Raw genomic sequence first — 13,913 nt, 5'->3', positions numbered from 1 at the left:
AGCCTGCAGACCCTGTTTGTTTCTTCCTCTGGGCTCCAATGGCAGATCTGTGGTGGTGCTGAGACTATTTTCTCCTGAGCTCACTAGCATGGCTCCAAGGCCATTGAGTCTTCTAAGTACCCCAGCAGGTAGCTTTGGGAGTTTAGAGCAAGATGATGTAGGCCTTGGACTCCTCTAACCTGCTGCGCACAGCAGAGGCTCCAGGCACCTGGCTGCATCAGCACTCAGGATGGAGTATGGAGACCGAGGGCACATGAGAAGGGGAGCCTGGATATGGAAAATGATCCCAGAGCGAGCTCTAGGCAGCCCTCTGCTCTCATGACCCTCACACATTGTTGGTGGGGTTCTGTATTTCCTTTTACAAATGAAACAAGGCAGCAACAGGGTCAGTGTGGGGTTGGGAAGACATGGGCCTATTTACAATGGGGACTTGGAGACCAGTCCGAGGTGGAGAGAGGAGGCAGAGGCAGGGAGGGGGAGCCCTAGCAGAGCCATAATATTCCTATGTCATTGGCAGTCCAAGTCCTGCTGCCACCCCAGGAGAGGGCCCTGGAGTCCCAGCCATTCAAACAGCACCCGTGGGGCTCCTCCTCCCCGCAGGTTGTGTTAAGTGGGGTGAGGCTCGCGGCTAGGGCCCTGCTCTCGGCCTGAGTCCCGGTCCTTGGCCTCTGAAGATGAGGAAGAACTGGAGCCATGGCTTCGGGCTGACTGCCGGTAGGCAGTGGTCAGCTCCTGTAACCGCTCAGGTGTCGGTCCCCACTTGGTAAAGCCAGGTTCATTCTGTAGGAAGAGCACGGCTGTGTTGTGGACGGCCTTGTAGTGCATTTCCTCCCTGTGGGCAAAGGTAGCGGCTCAGGGTAGGGCTTGGCCTGGCCTGGTCATCTGGCCTGGCCAGTCCAGCCCTGCCCTCCCCTCCCCTGCCTCTGGGGCACCCACTTCTTGCAGATGTGCTGGGAGCCACTGCGGTATTCGTGCTCAAAGGCAGGCAGGACCAGCTGGTGGCGTTTGAAGCGGCTCTGCTCCATGCGGGTGAGCACTGGTGTGGGGGGTTCCCGCCACTCGGGGATGAACACGATGAAGGACAGGGGCTCAGGTGAGCTATCTAGCAGTTTCTATGGGAAGAAGCACCAGTGGGGAGGTCAGGAGCTGCCCTCAGGGGTCTGGCAGTTCTGCCTGCCTCCCCTCTGGTAGCAACACACCCACCTCAAAGTGAGAGACCATTGCATCCATGAGCTCCTCACAGAACGGAGGGTTGGCCTCAAAGGAACCACTCAGTGGGGCGAAGTCCAGACAGGGGCTAGAGATAGAATACGTTAAGTCCCTAGACAGGCATACTGAAGGGATGGTCAGGCAGAGACCAACATACTCATTGTATGGACGAGGATAGAAGCTTGGGTGCAGGGTTGGTGCCTACAGAGGTGCTGGGGTTGTAAGGTACCCCAACACGAGCCACACTCAGGGCTTCCCTGGCTGAGCATTGGGCCTGGCCATTTCTTCTCTCTCTCTCTCTCTCTCTCTCTCTCTCTCTCTCTTGCCAGTCCTGGGCTTGGACTCAGGGCCTAAGCACTGTCCTTGGCTTATTTTTGCTCAAGGCTAGCACTCTGCCACTTGACCCACAGTGCCACTTCTGGCCGTTTTCTATATATGTGGTACGAAGGAATTGAACCCAGGGCTTCATGTATACGAGGCAAGCACTCTTGCCACTAGGCCATATCCCCAGCCCGGGCCTGGCCACTTCTTAAAGAGCTGACCTCTTCATCTGGCTCGTCCCGCCCCCCTAACCCCCGCACTGGCTATGAGGTCTGCCTTACCATTTCTCAAGGTCTGGAACCAGACTGGTCCTGTTCCAAACCTGAGTTAATGCACTGAGAAGCCTGCAGGCCAGGTTAGGTATTACATGTCTGCCCACAGGGTATGAAAAGCTGAGGCTCCCAGAAGTGAAGCAGCGTGTCCAGAGCTCCCCCTAAGACTGCCTTAGGGAGCAGCTGGCTGAGGTGGGACCCTTGCTCCGGAGGCCCACTTCCCGGGCATGGGCAGAAGGGACTCTCACCCTCGGGAACCAAAGTAGCCATCTGTGTCAGGGAAGGCAGAACAGTACTGGCGGAAGTAGCAGTTGAGAGGTGAGGCAAAGCATTCAAAGCTGACGCCAAAGAGTCGGTGGAGAGCCTCAAAGACGTGCACTGGAAGGGATCCCTGCAGGCCAGTCCCCTCGTAGAGGCCCACTCCAAACATCATCTGCAGAGTAGCCAGGCAAGAGTCAGGCCCAGTCCCCCTGCTCCCTCTGAGGGAGCCCTTCCCCGCTGCCCCAGGCTTGTACCTGGTACCGCCGGAGAAGACACCAGACCCGGGGTAAGAACCGCTCCGAGGCAGAGTCATCGATACAGCTGTAGCGGTAAAGGAGCCACTGTGGGACAGAAAATGGCTTCAGCAGTGGCCCACATCCTCATCATGGGTCACCTGCTGAGGTCTGTGAGTCAAGAAAGACCCCAAGCCCCAAGTCAGCCTGCAGCTAGGGCCTCCCCCACCAAGCTCTTACCAGCTTGCTGAAGTAGTTGCGGCTGACCTTGACCATTTCTCCCTTATACCGGATGCAGACCACATTATTTTCCATGTGCATCTCCACGCTGGGCATGGGGGGCGCAGACACAGCCAGCCGCACCGGGTAGCAGTACACCAGGCGGGGCTCCATCTCAGAGGCCTCCACCTCCTCTGTGGACAGGGAGAACAGTGAGGGCTGCCCCGCCCTGCATGAACTCATCACCTACTGTATGCCAGGTGCACTTAGTGGAGCAAGGAAAGCCTCAATCCACAGCTCAGTCAAGTTCAGTAAGGAAGGAACTAAGAAGTCATTCAAAACAAAAGCACCCGGCAATTGGCAGAAACTGGTGGCCTGTGTCAACATGCTTGGCACTGAAGCAGACCCTGTTTTCCTTGCCTTGGGCCTGGAAGGCAAGCAGGCTCCAGCCCTTGGACCTCAGTGCTGGGCAGAAGTATGAGAACTGTGTTTCCTTCGAGGGGCAAGTGGTCTATCTGAGATAGCTATGGATACCCAGTCCTCTAGTCAGGTATTGCACTTCAGTCTGGGGAAAGTGAGGCGTGTACAGAGAATGGATAGAAGCCAAGTTCCCCAACTACTTCCTGGCATGTCTTTCTCCACTGACTTCGGCTCTCTGTCTACCAGAAGAATACTGACACTATCTAGCCAGAGAACATGGCAGGTTTTGACCCAAACATGGGAGAAAAAGGGCTCCCCGAACTCGGTCATGGCCTTAAGGCTCAACCTCACTCCCTCAAGCAGGGTCTGGGCCACAGAGTTGCTGTCATTGACCCTACCTGGAATATTGTTTTCCTTGAGGATGGCGAGGTGCTTCTCTCGGATCCGTTTGACATACTCCAGGGAGATGTGGTAGATCTTGCTGCAGATTCCTTCCACAGAGTCCTTGGCTGCGGCTGAGACGTGGGGGCCGCACTGCCTCCGCAGGTGCTCCAGGCGGTCCTGGAGAAGACTCCAGGTCAGGATACTTGTGGAAGCCAAGGGTCTCAGCCGGGGTGGCAGGCAACTGCAGGGCTGTTTGATTCCAGCAGTCCTGGTTTTGAAATTGGCCCTGCTGCTTACTAGCTGTCATTCTGACAGATTGCTTGACTCCTCTGAGTCTTTCTCAACTGCCAATGGAACTTGAAATATCAAAGAGCACAGTCTGAGTGGTAAATGTGATCGCACCCCTTCAGGATTCACCCTGCCTCTGGCAGGAGTGTCCAATAAATGCCAGCAGTGTTTGCTGGGGTTACAGAGAACTGCAGCCTATGCTAACTAACAAAGAAACACACACCAGCAGTGTTGTGCCTTACATTTGCAGTCCACCAGAGAGCCGACGCCAACACAGGGAGCTCAGTGCAGATTTAAAAACAGCTTTTAGCTACTTGCAAGGGTCACTGTAGGTATTTTGTGATTTTGCTGAATCACAGCTGTGAAACTGAAGAGTGAAGATGAGTCACTCTGGCTAGCAAACACACCTACCTTTGGCACTCTCTACGTGTCAAGTACACAGTTACTATCATGAAGTGATAAACTTTGTCTCTTGTGGAAAACAGCCCTGAAAAGAAAGCCCATTGCTGGTGCTGGGAGTGTACTTTAAGAAGTGATAGGTTCTGGCCAAACAAAACCCAGAATTGTTCTGGACACTTTAAGAAAAGGGAAGTGGGGGCTGGGGATATAGCCTAGTGGCAAGAGTGCCTGCCTCGGATACACGAGGCCCTAGGTTCGATTCCCCAGCACCACATATACAGAAAAAACGGCCAGAAGCGGCGCTGTGGCTCACGTGGCAGAGTGCTAGCCTTGAGCAGGAAGAAGCCAGGGACAGTGCTCAGGCCCTGAGTCCAAGGCCCAGGACTGGCCAAAAAAGAAAGAAAAGGGAAGTGAATAGAGTGATGGCATTTAATTGTAACACAGACAAATATGGGGGGAGGGGAGGGAAGGTGTGTCACTCTTATTTCCAAAAGTCTTCTCAGGGGAGATGCTGAAAAGGGAGCTCTTTGTACGTGGCCGAGCTTAAGATTGCAGTAGATGTTAACAGAAATGTTCTTTGGGAAAGAGCCAGGAACCTGGATGAACATCTCCAGTCATGAGTCTGGGGACTGAGAAAGAAGGTTTGCTGTGGAAGCCCATCTATACCCACAGGTAAGGAAGGTTTCCTGGAGAAAGTGGCATGTGCGTGTCCCAGTTGTGGGGCTTGAACTCAGGGCCTGGGCATTGTCCCTGAGCTTTTGCTCAAGGTTGGTGCTATACTACTTGAGCCACAGCTCCACTTTGTTTTTCAGTGGCTAATTGGAAATAAGAGTCTCACGGGGAGTTTTCTGCCCAGGCTGGCTTCAAACCTTGATCCTCTCCCCCTCCTGAGTAGCTAGAATTACGGGTGTGAGCCACCAGTACCTGGCTTCCCTGAGTTTTTTTGCTCAAGGCTAGCTAGCACTCTACCACTTGAGCCACAGCTCTGCTTCTGGTTTTTTAGTGGTTAATTGGAGATAAGAATCTCAGGGACTTTCCTGCCTGGCTGGCTTTTAAAAACTGCAATCCTCAGGTCTCAGCTTCCTGAGTAGCTGGATTACAGGTGTGAACCACAGGAGCCTGGCCACAGAGCCTTTTAACTGCCCTCCCCAGGGCCCACTCACCATGTAGTCCTCCTTGGAGGCCGAATGGTCCTTTCGCAGCCAGCTGAAGGTATCTTCCACATTCCACTTGACTACCTTCCTGCTGTCAGGGGATGCACTCCTGCATGGCAAGGGCAGAAAAAAGGGCTCAGCCATTTGGCTATCAGCTCTACCACCTTGTCTCCCCAACCCGCTTGACTTGCACTGAAGCACTGGCCCCAGGCCCTTGTTCTGAGGTGCGCACAGGCCAAGTGCCTTAAGACCTTTCCCTCAATCACAGTCCTGCTTCCTGTGGGGCAGAGAGCCAAACCTGGACTCGATAAGCCGCCTGGCAGCCTCTGCGTATTTGAAGAGTAGGCGCTTGGCTTCCTCCCGGAACTTGATTCGAGATAACCTGGGTTCAAACATGGGCAGAGTTAGAGCCCATCTACACGTGACTGGGCATAGAAGCCAAGTGGCCCAGCTGAGGAACTGTACCTGATGGGAATGTCATTCATGATTTCACGAAACATGGAAGGCGACACGACTGGTTCACAGTTGCTTGGCAACAGGGGATCAGATCCTTTGTCTACCACCTTGCGTTCCAGCATCCAGCGGTTGAAAGATTCCCGGGGAGGCTCAATTCCTGCAGGATAGGAGCATTGCTGAGGATCTGGATCTAGAGCCATTGGCCTCTAACAGGCTCCTCCAGCCTGGCACACAGGAGGCACAGTGTTGGGCTGTCAACAAGAGATGGTCCCTAGTACCTCTAGGAGGCACTTCCCAAACTACATTCTGACAGTCATGAATAAGAGCTTCTGTTTCTGTGGCTGCTGCTCATTTCTTAGGTCAGGGTCCCCTCATGTAGACCAGGACCGGCCTCAAACTCACAATGCTCCTTACTCAGCCTCTTGAGTGCCAAGATTACAAGTGTGGGTCACCATACCTGGCCTGAATTACTTAAGTTTTACAGTGCTAGTGCTAATAGGATAAGAAGGGGAGGGAAAAGCCTATATTTCAGCAAAGTCAAGCTTCTATAAAAATTAAAAGCTGCAGTTTACTGAAAATTTATGTACCTATGCAGTACAGGTATTCTTTTAATTCTCTTTTACCGATATGTGAAGTGTTGACATTACCTAACATAGTAAATTCCAGCCACCCTTTATGTAAGAATAGGTACTGTCCTCGTTTGACAGATGAACAAACCACAGCACAGAGATTTGAGTAATGGGCCTGGGATCATAGAGGCAGCAGACTCCCCCCTTTATTGTCCCTGAACCCCCATGTTACAGCCCTAGCTCTTGCTAAAGGTGGGTGGAAATCTGGGGTGGAGGAGGGAAGACTGCAGCCCGGGGAGCAGTTACCTTCCCGCTGCTGGCACAGCTCCCGGTAGTGCTGCCGGAGCTTCAAGATGAGCTGGGAGCGAAGCAGCTCCACTTCGGGATGCGGAGGCAGGATCTCTGAAGGCCCCCGGTGTTTGATGACAGCATTGGTCTGGATATCCAGGTCCCAGTACACCCTTGAGACAGACAGGAGTGAGGAAGATGGCCTTGCCTGGCCACCACACCCCACAGTCCCAGGCAGGCTGGCCACCAGCAATGGTGCTTGCAAGACAATCCACAGAGACTCACTCAGTGGGCCGGAGAAGCGCTGCCTGCTGCTTATCTTCAGAAGATGCACCCCAAATCTTGAGTGTTGGGGTTCCTGGGATGCTGGGTGAGCTGGGCACCGACTGGCCTGTGGGCGTCACAGGGATTTCAATCTGGAGCAGAAGAACCAGAGCATCGGGTCAAAAGACTTAGCAACCAGGCTCTAGCACTGCACCCTGAGCCCTGGTGAGCCGGAGCCCAGGGCCCCCTCCTGACTAGCCTGCTAATGCCCATGCCTTTGCAGGAGCTTGCTGGCTGCCTGTCTGAGGAGGCTGCCTACCAGCGACATCTTGAGACCCCACATACTCACCTTGGGCTTCTTCACACCATTGCCACTCGGCTGCTCTTCCGAGAGCTGCCGCTTTCTGGACTTGTTCTCGACTGGAGGGGTTTCCACCAGGCTTGAGTCTTGGGGCAGTGGGGTTGCATTCAACCCCAAAGGGTCCGACTGGGGGAGGGAGAATAGCAGAGTTGCAGCCAAGGCCAGCAGCTTGGGAACCCCAGTACCTTGGAATTCTGCCCTCATGTTCTGCTCTTAGACTGCAGGGGGGGGGACATGGTTTTGCCACTGCCTGCTACTTGCAACTTTGTGGGCTCCAGTGAGCTACTTCTTCATTTCCTCATCTTCAAATGGCCATGCTAATTACCTCACCAATGAAAAGATAACAGGAAGTGAGTGGTGAGTGACTTGTACAAGATCAACGCTCAGTGCCCTAATTTATTTTTCTTCAGAAAATAACGAAAGCAGTAAAAAGAAAACTCAAGAACTGCTTGTTTTCAAAAAAGAAAGGCTCTGAGGATGAACCTTCTTTGGTCACATGACAAGGGGGTATGTTTCTGGTCACATCAAGGTGCAATCTTGCTCTGCCTGATGCTAGTTGTGAAACATGGGTCATTTCCCCTCTGAACCTCTGGTCTTCACCTGCACCTCAGGATGCCGCCTGCTGCCTGCCTGCCGTAGCCAAGAGAACCCAAAGCCTCTGCTCCCACTGGACAGCCCATGCCTGCACTTCCCTTCACAGACGCATTCCAGTGCCTAGACCACTCTCTTTACCAGTCTCCTAGCTAATCTCACCTTGGAATCACTTCCTGTCCCCATGTTTTTCCCCAGACCAGGTAAGGTCACCAGTGTGCTCCTATACCACACAAGTCTACCACTATAATCCTGCTAGCAGAGCTTGAACATGCCCAAGGGCAAGGAAGCATGACTATTTCCACGCCTTTCTCCTTTCTTTGCACAGGGCCAAAAGAGCAGAAGTTCACTATGCTATACTGTTAGAATCAGCTGTCAGTCTCCCATTTGAGTGTAGGTAGGTTCCATGAGATTGTGTCTTGCAGGACTTTTTTTTTTATTTATTGTCAGTTGTGGAACTTAAATTTGGCCTGGGCGCTATCCCTGAGCTCCTAAAGGCCAGTGCTCTACCACTTTAAACCACAGCGCCACTTCCAGTTTTGTGGTGGTTAACTAGAGATAAGAGTCTCATGGACTTTCCTGCCTGGGCTGGCTTTGAACCACAATCCTCCAGTCTCAGCCTGAGTAGCTAGGATTATAGGCTTGAGCCACAGTGCCCAGCCAGGACATTTTATCCAGATGTTAGCATAGGGCTAGGCACAAAGCTAATGAGGTCCACTTGAGGAAGGCTCTCATGCCAGAGGCTGCTCGGGGCCCACTACCCCAGGCAGGCACTCACAATCACATCGTGCTGGCCCAGCACTGGCATCTCCCACAGGGACTGGTTGGTGAATCGGTTGAAGTAGTAGGGACGGTTCTCTCTCCGGCTCCAGCACTTCTCCCAACCTGCGTGCACCAGCTCCTCTGAAACAGGCATGGAAGGAACCAGGCCAGAGTTGGGGCTGCTCTTGGGGCCACCTTCCTCCCTCGCTTGTCCCACCTTGACTCCCCAGCAGTACCTGGGAGATCCTGTACCAGACGCACTGGCTTTGGAGAACAGGGCTGGCTCTGATTGGAGGTGCCTGGGGAGTGACTCAGCAGGGAAGCTTCCTCCCGGGGGCTACCATGATTCTCATTGGCCATCTCAGCACCCACACAGGACCTGCCACACAGAGGACCAAATAGTCAGCTCCTCCCTACCAGACAGTTACAATTGAGGGGCCCGGCGACCACCCACCAACAAGGAGAAATCCAACCCAGCCCTGCCCTGGGGGGCCAGTGGACACCACACAAGGCACCCTGGCATCTAAGTTTAGTGCTCTCCTGCTGCTCCTTCTGCTTAAAGTATTCTTCCTCCAGCTCTCTGCCATCCTCCACGAAGCCTTCCTTGACTGTGCTTCTGGCCTGTGCCTCTCGATGCCAATGAACACCATCATGGTTGGTCTAGCATCTGGGGTTCTTTCATTAGGAATAGGCGCTTGGTCCAATGCACCTCTCAGCTTGCTACCTGGACCAGTGGGAGCTCTAGTAATTCCGAAAACATTTACAAAGCACCTAGAGTTGCAAACAAGACAGAACCGGGTCTGCTCTTGAGAATCTACTCTTACAAAAAAGACTAATACCTCCTCCTGAGGAGGGAGGGGGGGAGGATAGTATTTTACTGCTACCAATCAGTAAAATCTCAATGGAGCAAGGAAGGATGGGAAAGGGGCTTAGCATCTAACTAGTAACTTCATTCTACACGCTAGGACAGGAAGTAATCTGTTTCTACAGGAACCTGAGACCAGCATAAAACAAAATTGGAACTTGTGCATTTAAGGACTAATTTGGATCCTTCAGAATCCCCAGGTAAACACTGATTTTACTTACTACCAGCAAAGATGCCAGCTTCCTTAGCTTTGAATTATCCCCAATTCCCCATCCAAACTACACCAAGCCAAGGAAAGCCTCAGGGGCCAAAGTAGTTCCAGCCTGGGGCTATTAAAACCCCAGGGGGCCAAGTGAGATCAGTATGTCAGAACACCCACACCCAAAAAAAGAAATCAACCCCCAAAATAAAACCACAAAGGCAGATTTAGACATTATCTTTAACATGCTGAATTTTTACCAACTCATTTTGGCCACACTTATTGGCTTATGCTAAGAGGAGCCTCTATTGGCTGTTGACATAAGAAACATGGGGACACTGATTTTATTGTACATTCATAGACTTTTTTGTTAATTTGGAAAGGGAAAAGTGAATGATTATACTTATGATACAATATGGAAGATACAAACACAAGGGCAACAGGACATGGATAAAACACAAGAGGACCTTGATAACAAAAAGGCTTGGAACTGTTGCTTGAGTACCCCCCTTTCTCACCCTCTGGGGTCTGCAATGCTAGCATGAGAGGGTTTTCTTCTCCAGCCGGGCTGACCTCACGTCACAGGATCCCACAGAAGAAGTGGGGAGGCCTGCAGGAAGCTCGGCACAGGTGGGTGGGCAAGTCAGCAGTGAAGTGGACAGGAGCCCTGGGGACTCCTGGCATCAGCAGCTGGAGAACAAACAAAAAACAATCACTGACCCACAAGTGCTGCCTGGCAGGGACAATAGCAAGAAGGGAAGGACACAGCAGCCCTGATCCAACAGGTTTGCTTTTGAGAACTGTGGACTCTCATAGTCCGAAGGGGCCCATGTTTGAGGAGGCCCTGAGATTGATTTCATCAGGAGGACCAGGCTCTACCATCACCAACTTGAAATTTTTCTTCTGTCGTGGATCAAAGCCAAGGCCTGGAGCATGACAGGCAAGCCTTCTATCATCACATTACACACCCAGGTCAAAATTGGTATGAATGTGTTCGTGTGCCAATCCTGGAACTTTACCTCAGAGCCTGAATGCTAAGCCTGAGCCTTTAGCTCAAGAATGGCGTTCTACCACTTGAGCTACAGCTCCACTTTCAGATTTTTGGTGGTTAATTGGAGATATGAGTCTCAAGGACTTCTTGCCCCAGCTGACTTCAAACTATGATACTCAGATCTCAGCCTCCGGAGTAGCTAGGCTTACAGGTATGAGCGACCAGTATCTGGTTTTTGTTTGTTTCACTGTATTGCCCAGGCTAGTGCCCAACTACTGACCTCAAACAGTCCTCCCATGACTACAGGGCATGGCTATGGCATATGTTTCTGTTTTGAATAGTAGGCTCCACAAACTGTGTAATCAGCTCTGCCAACCAAAGTACTCTTAGGCCAAAGAAAAGTAACAGTAACAGTCGGGCGCTGGTGGCTCACACCTATAATCCTAGCTACTCAGGAGTGTGCAGTTTCAAACCAGCCCAGGCAAAAAAAAAAAGTGCATGAGATTCCTATCTCCAATTAACTACCCCCCCAAAAGAAAGCCATAATTGGAGCTGTAGTTAAGTGGTAGAGTGCTAGACTTGGGCAAGAAATCTCAGGGACAGCACCCCAGCCCTAAGTCCAAGCCCCAGGAAAGACACCCAAAAAACATGAACAAGTATAGGCAATGTAGATCTGGGCACCATCCCAAACCACCCACACAAATGAAGTGCACCCTTTTTTTTTTTGCCAGTAGTAGTGCTTGAACTCAGGGTCAGAGCCTGGGCATTGTCTTTTAGCTTTTTCACTCAAGGCTGGCACTCTACCACTGAGTCACAGCTCCACTTTAAGCTTTTTGGTGGTTAATTGAAGATTAGAATTTCAAAGCCTTTCCTGCCTAGGCTAGCTTCAAAGTGTGATCCTTAGGGAAAGACACAGTTTGAATAATGTCTTAAGGAAAAAGAAACCATGCAAACGTGTTATGGAATGCAACTAGTTCATCTTTATTTAACAATGTTTCTCCCAAAAAATATTCTATAAATACTGCACCAGATATATGCACTTTGTAGACCACAACAAACAGTATAGGTTAATGTGAGGGAAAAATCACTCCCAAACCCAATCTGTATCAGAATCATCTAGGAACTTAAAAAAAAAAGGCAGGTACTGGTGGCTCATGCCTGTGATCATAGCTATTCAGGAGTCTGAGATCTGAGGATCCCAGTTTGAAGCCATCCATGAGATTATCTTTGTTTTGTTTTGTTTTATTTTTTTGCCAGTCCTGGGGCTTGGACTCAGGGCCTGAGCACTGTCCCTGGCTTCTTTTTGCTCAAGGCTAGCACTCTGCCACTTGAGCCACAGCGCCACTTCTGGCTTTTTCTGTTTATGTGGTGCTGGGGAATCGAACCCAGGGCCTCATGTATATGGGGCAAGCACTCTTGCCACTAGGCCATATCCCCAGCCCCGAGATTATCTCTAATTACAAAAAATAAAATAAAATTTTAAAAAGCCAGAAGGGGAGCTGTGGCTCTAGTGGCAGAGTGGAAGCCTTGAGCAAAAGCAGCTCAGGAACAAGTGCTCATGCCCTGAATTCAAGCCCCTAGGACTGGTGCGCACACGTGTGTGTGCACATGCATACACACACACACAACCCAGGCCAGATGCCAGTGGCTCACACCCTTACTACTCAGGAACCTGAGATCTGAGGATGCTGGTTCAAAGCCATCTCTGGCAGGAAAGCCATGAGAATCTTATCTCCAACAAACTGCCGAAAAGCCAGAAGTGGAGCACCAGCCTTGAGCAAAAAAAAAAAAAAGCTAAGGGACAGTGTGCTGATCAGCACCACCTTACCCCCCCACCCCCCGCCAAAACAAGTGCCAAAAATGAGAAAGCACAAGGCTGATATGAGACCTTGGTACACCAAGCACCAGTAATAATAATAATAATCACCTCAGCAGCCAGGCGCTGGGGGCTCACACCTGTAACCCTAGCAGCTGAGGCTGAGATCCCAACACCGTTTGAGGCCAGCCGGCCTGGGTGTAAACGTCCCTGAGGCTCCATGTCCACTAAACTACTCAGAAAAGGCCAGACGTGGCTGGCGCTGTGGCCTGGAGCACTGAGTGGGTCAGGGACAACACCCAGGGACTGAGTTCAAGTCCCAGGACCAGCAAAAAATAAAATAAAAAATAGTAATACCAGCCCCGCCCCCCCCAACCCTTCACATCTTAAGAGTCAGGACCAGGGAGACCTTCACCGGCACCCCAAGTAGGGCCGAAAGACGAGTCAACGTTCCCGCCACGCCATGTAAAACATCCCCACTTGAAACTCGTTAGGAGCTGAGGGCGGCGTCGCTCGACGGTACCGCGACCGCCCGGCTGCGCGTGGGGTGCTGGGGCTCAAACCTCTCAAAAATAAATAAATAAATCCAACTTGTAACATGGCTACAAGACTTCGGGGTGACAGGCGCGCAGCCCGGAGACCCGCGGCGTCCGACCGACCGACCACCGGTCCGGGCCGTTCCGAACGCCGCTCGCCGGCTGGCAAGCCAGAACCCCACCGCCGGTGTGCACGGAACCCGGCCTCCTCCACACTCAACACGAGACAGCGGCTCTTCTCAGGACAAAGCTTTTATTGAGCCTGCGGCTTCCCGACCCCACGCCTACCGCCGTCGACGCTGCTCAGCGACTCTTAAGGACAAATAACTGCATCTGCGCAACTGGAGGAACCTACCAGAAGGCAAAGGAGCTCGATTCCGGGATTGGAGTAAAACGGGGCGGGAGCATCTCGGTGGTGTGCCAATCAGAACGCACCGGGCCAGCGGGGCGGAGTCACAGGGCTTGCGAGTGCGCAGGCGCGGAGGCGGGAGCGAGCGCGGCCGGACGCCCGGGCGCCCCACGGCGCGCGTACCTCCGCCCCCCCACCTCATCCCCACCCCCCCCCTCGGCCCCGGCGGGGGCGGGCTGTTTGGCGCGCGCGCGCCGGCCCATCACCCGGGCTCCGCCCCCCGCCCCGCCGCGCGCTCCCGCCCCCGGGCTGAGGCGACTCAGAGTCGGAGCCCGACACAAAGGCGGTGGCAGCGGCGGCAGCAGCGGAGGGACCCTGGAGGCTGCTCCGCCCGCGCCCTCCAGGCCCACATCCCTCACCCGAGCCAGCGGCCTGGCTGCCCACCCGCGGGTCTAAGATGGCGGCGGCAAAAGAGACCGAGCGAGCGGCAGCCCCGAGCGGAGAGCGCCGGAGGGGGCCTCCATCACTCGGCTTCGGATCCCCGGACCGTGGCGCGGCTCGCGGCGAGACCGTGGCTTCCTGGGGCTCTTACCTGCCCGAAGCGGACTCGAGGGGATTCGGCTACACGTTCTGCTCGACCGCCTGTTTTGCCGCCTCCGCCTCGCCCTCCCCAGCGCCGCTGCCGCCATCTTGTGTCCCGGGCCGG

General features: G+C 53.1%; 1 protein-coding gene across 3 annotated transcripts; it reads right to left on the bottom strand.

Moving 5' to 3' along the window:
* Window positions 1-335: 335 nt before the first annotated feature.
* Pcif1 (phosphorylated CTD interacting factor 1) lies at window positions 336-13,913 on the bottom strand. Of its 3 annotated transcripts, none has more exons than XM_048349524.1 (17): window positions 13,800-13,913; window positions 10,034-10,205; window positions 8,688-8,830; window positions 8,468-8,592; window positions 7,087-7,224; window positions 6,759-6,889; window positions 6,492-6,646; window positions 5,626-5,773; window positions 5,459-5,542; window positions 5,170-5,269; window positions 3,334-3,568; window positions 2,537-2,709; window positions 2,318-2,404; window positions 2,051-2,235; window positions 1,204-1,297; window positions 937-1,112; window positions 336-832 (listed from the first exon to the last, which is right to left on the bottom strand). In XM_048349524.1, the coding sequence occupies exons 3-17, from the start codon at window positions 8,809-8,811 to the stop codon at window positions 607-609; spliced, it is 2,181 nt and encodes a 726-aa protein (XP_048205481.1). In that variant the 5' UTR covers window positions 8,812-8,830; window positions 10,034-10,205; window positions 13,800-13,913; the 3' UTR covers window positions 336-606. The 3 variants fall into 3 exon arrangements, with proteins under 3 accessions (XP_048205481.1, XP_048205483.1, XP_048205482.1); XM_048349526.1 differs by having other exon boundaries at window positions 336-780; XM_048349525.1 differs by having other exon boundaries at window positions 3,334-3,496.

This window comes from Perognathus longimembris, chromosome 6 (genome assembly GCF_023159225.1).
Source record: "Perognathus longimembris pacificus isolate PPM17 chromosome 6, ASM2315922v1, whole genome shotgun sequence".
Lineage (NCBI taxonomy): Eukaryota > Metazoa > Chordata > Mammalia > Rodentia > Heteromyidae > Perognathus > Perognathus longimembris.
Note: the sequence above shows the minus strand (reverse complement) of the source record. Positions and strands in the feature narration are given on the sequence as shown.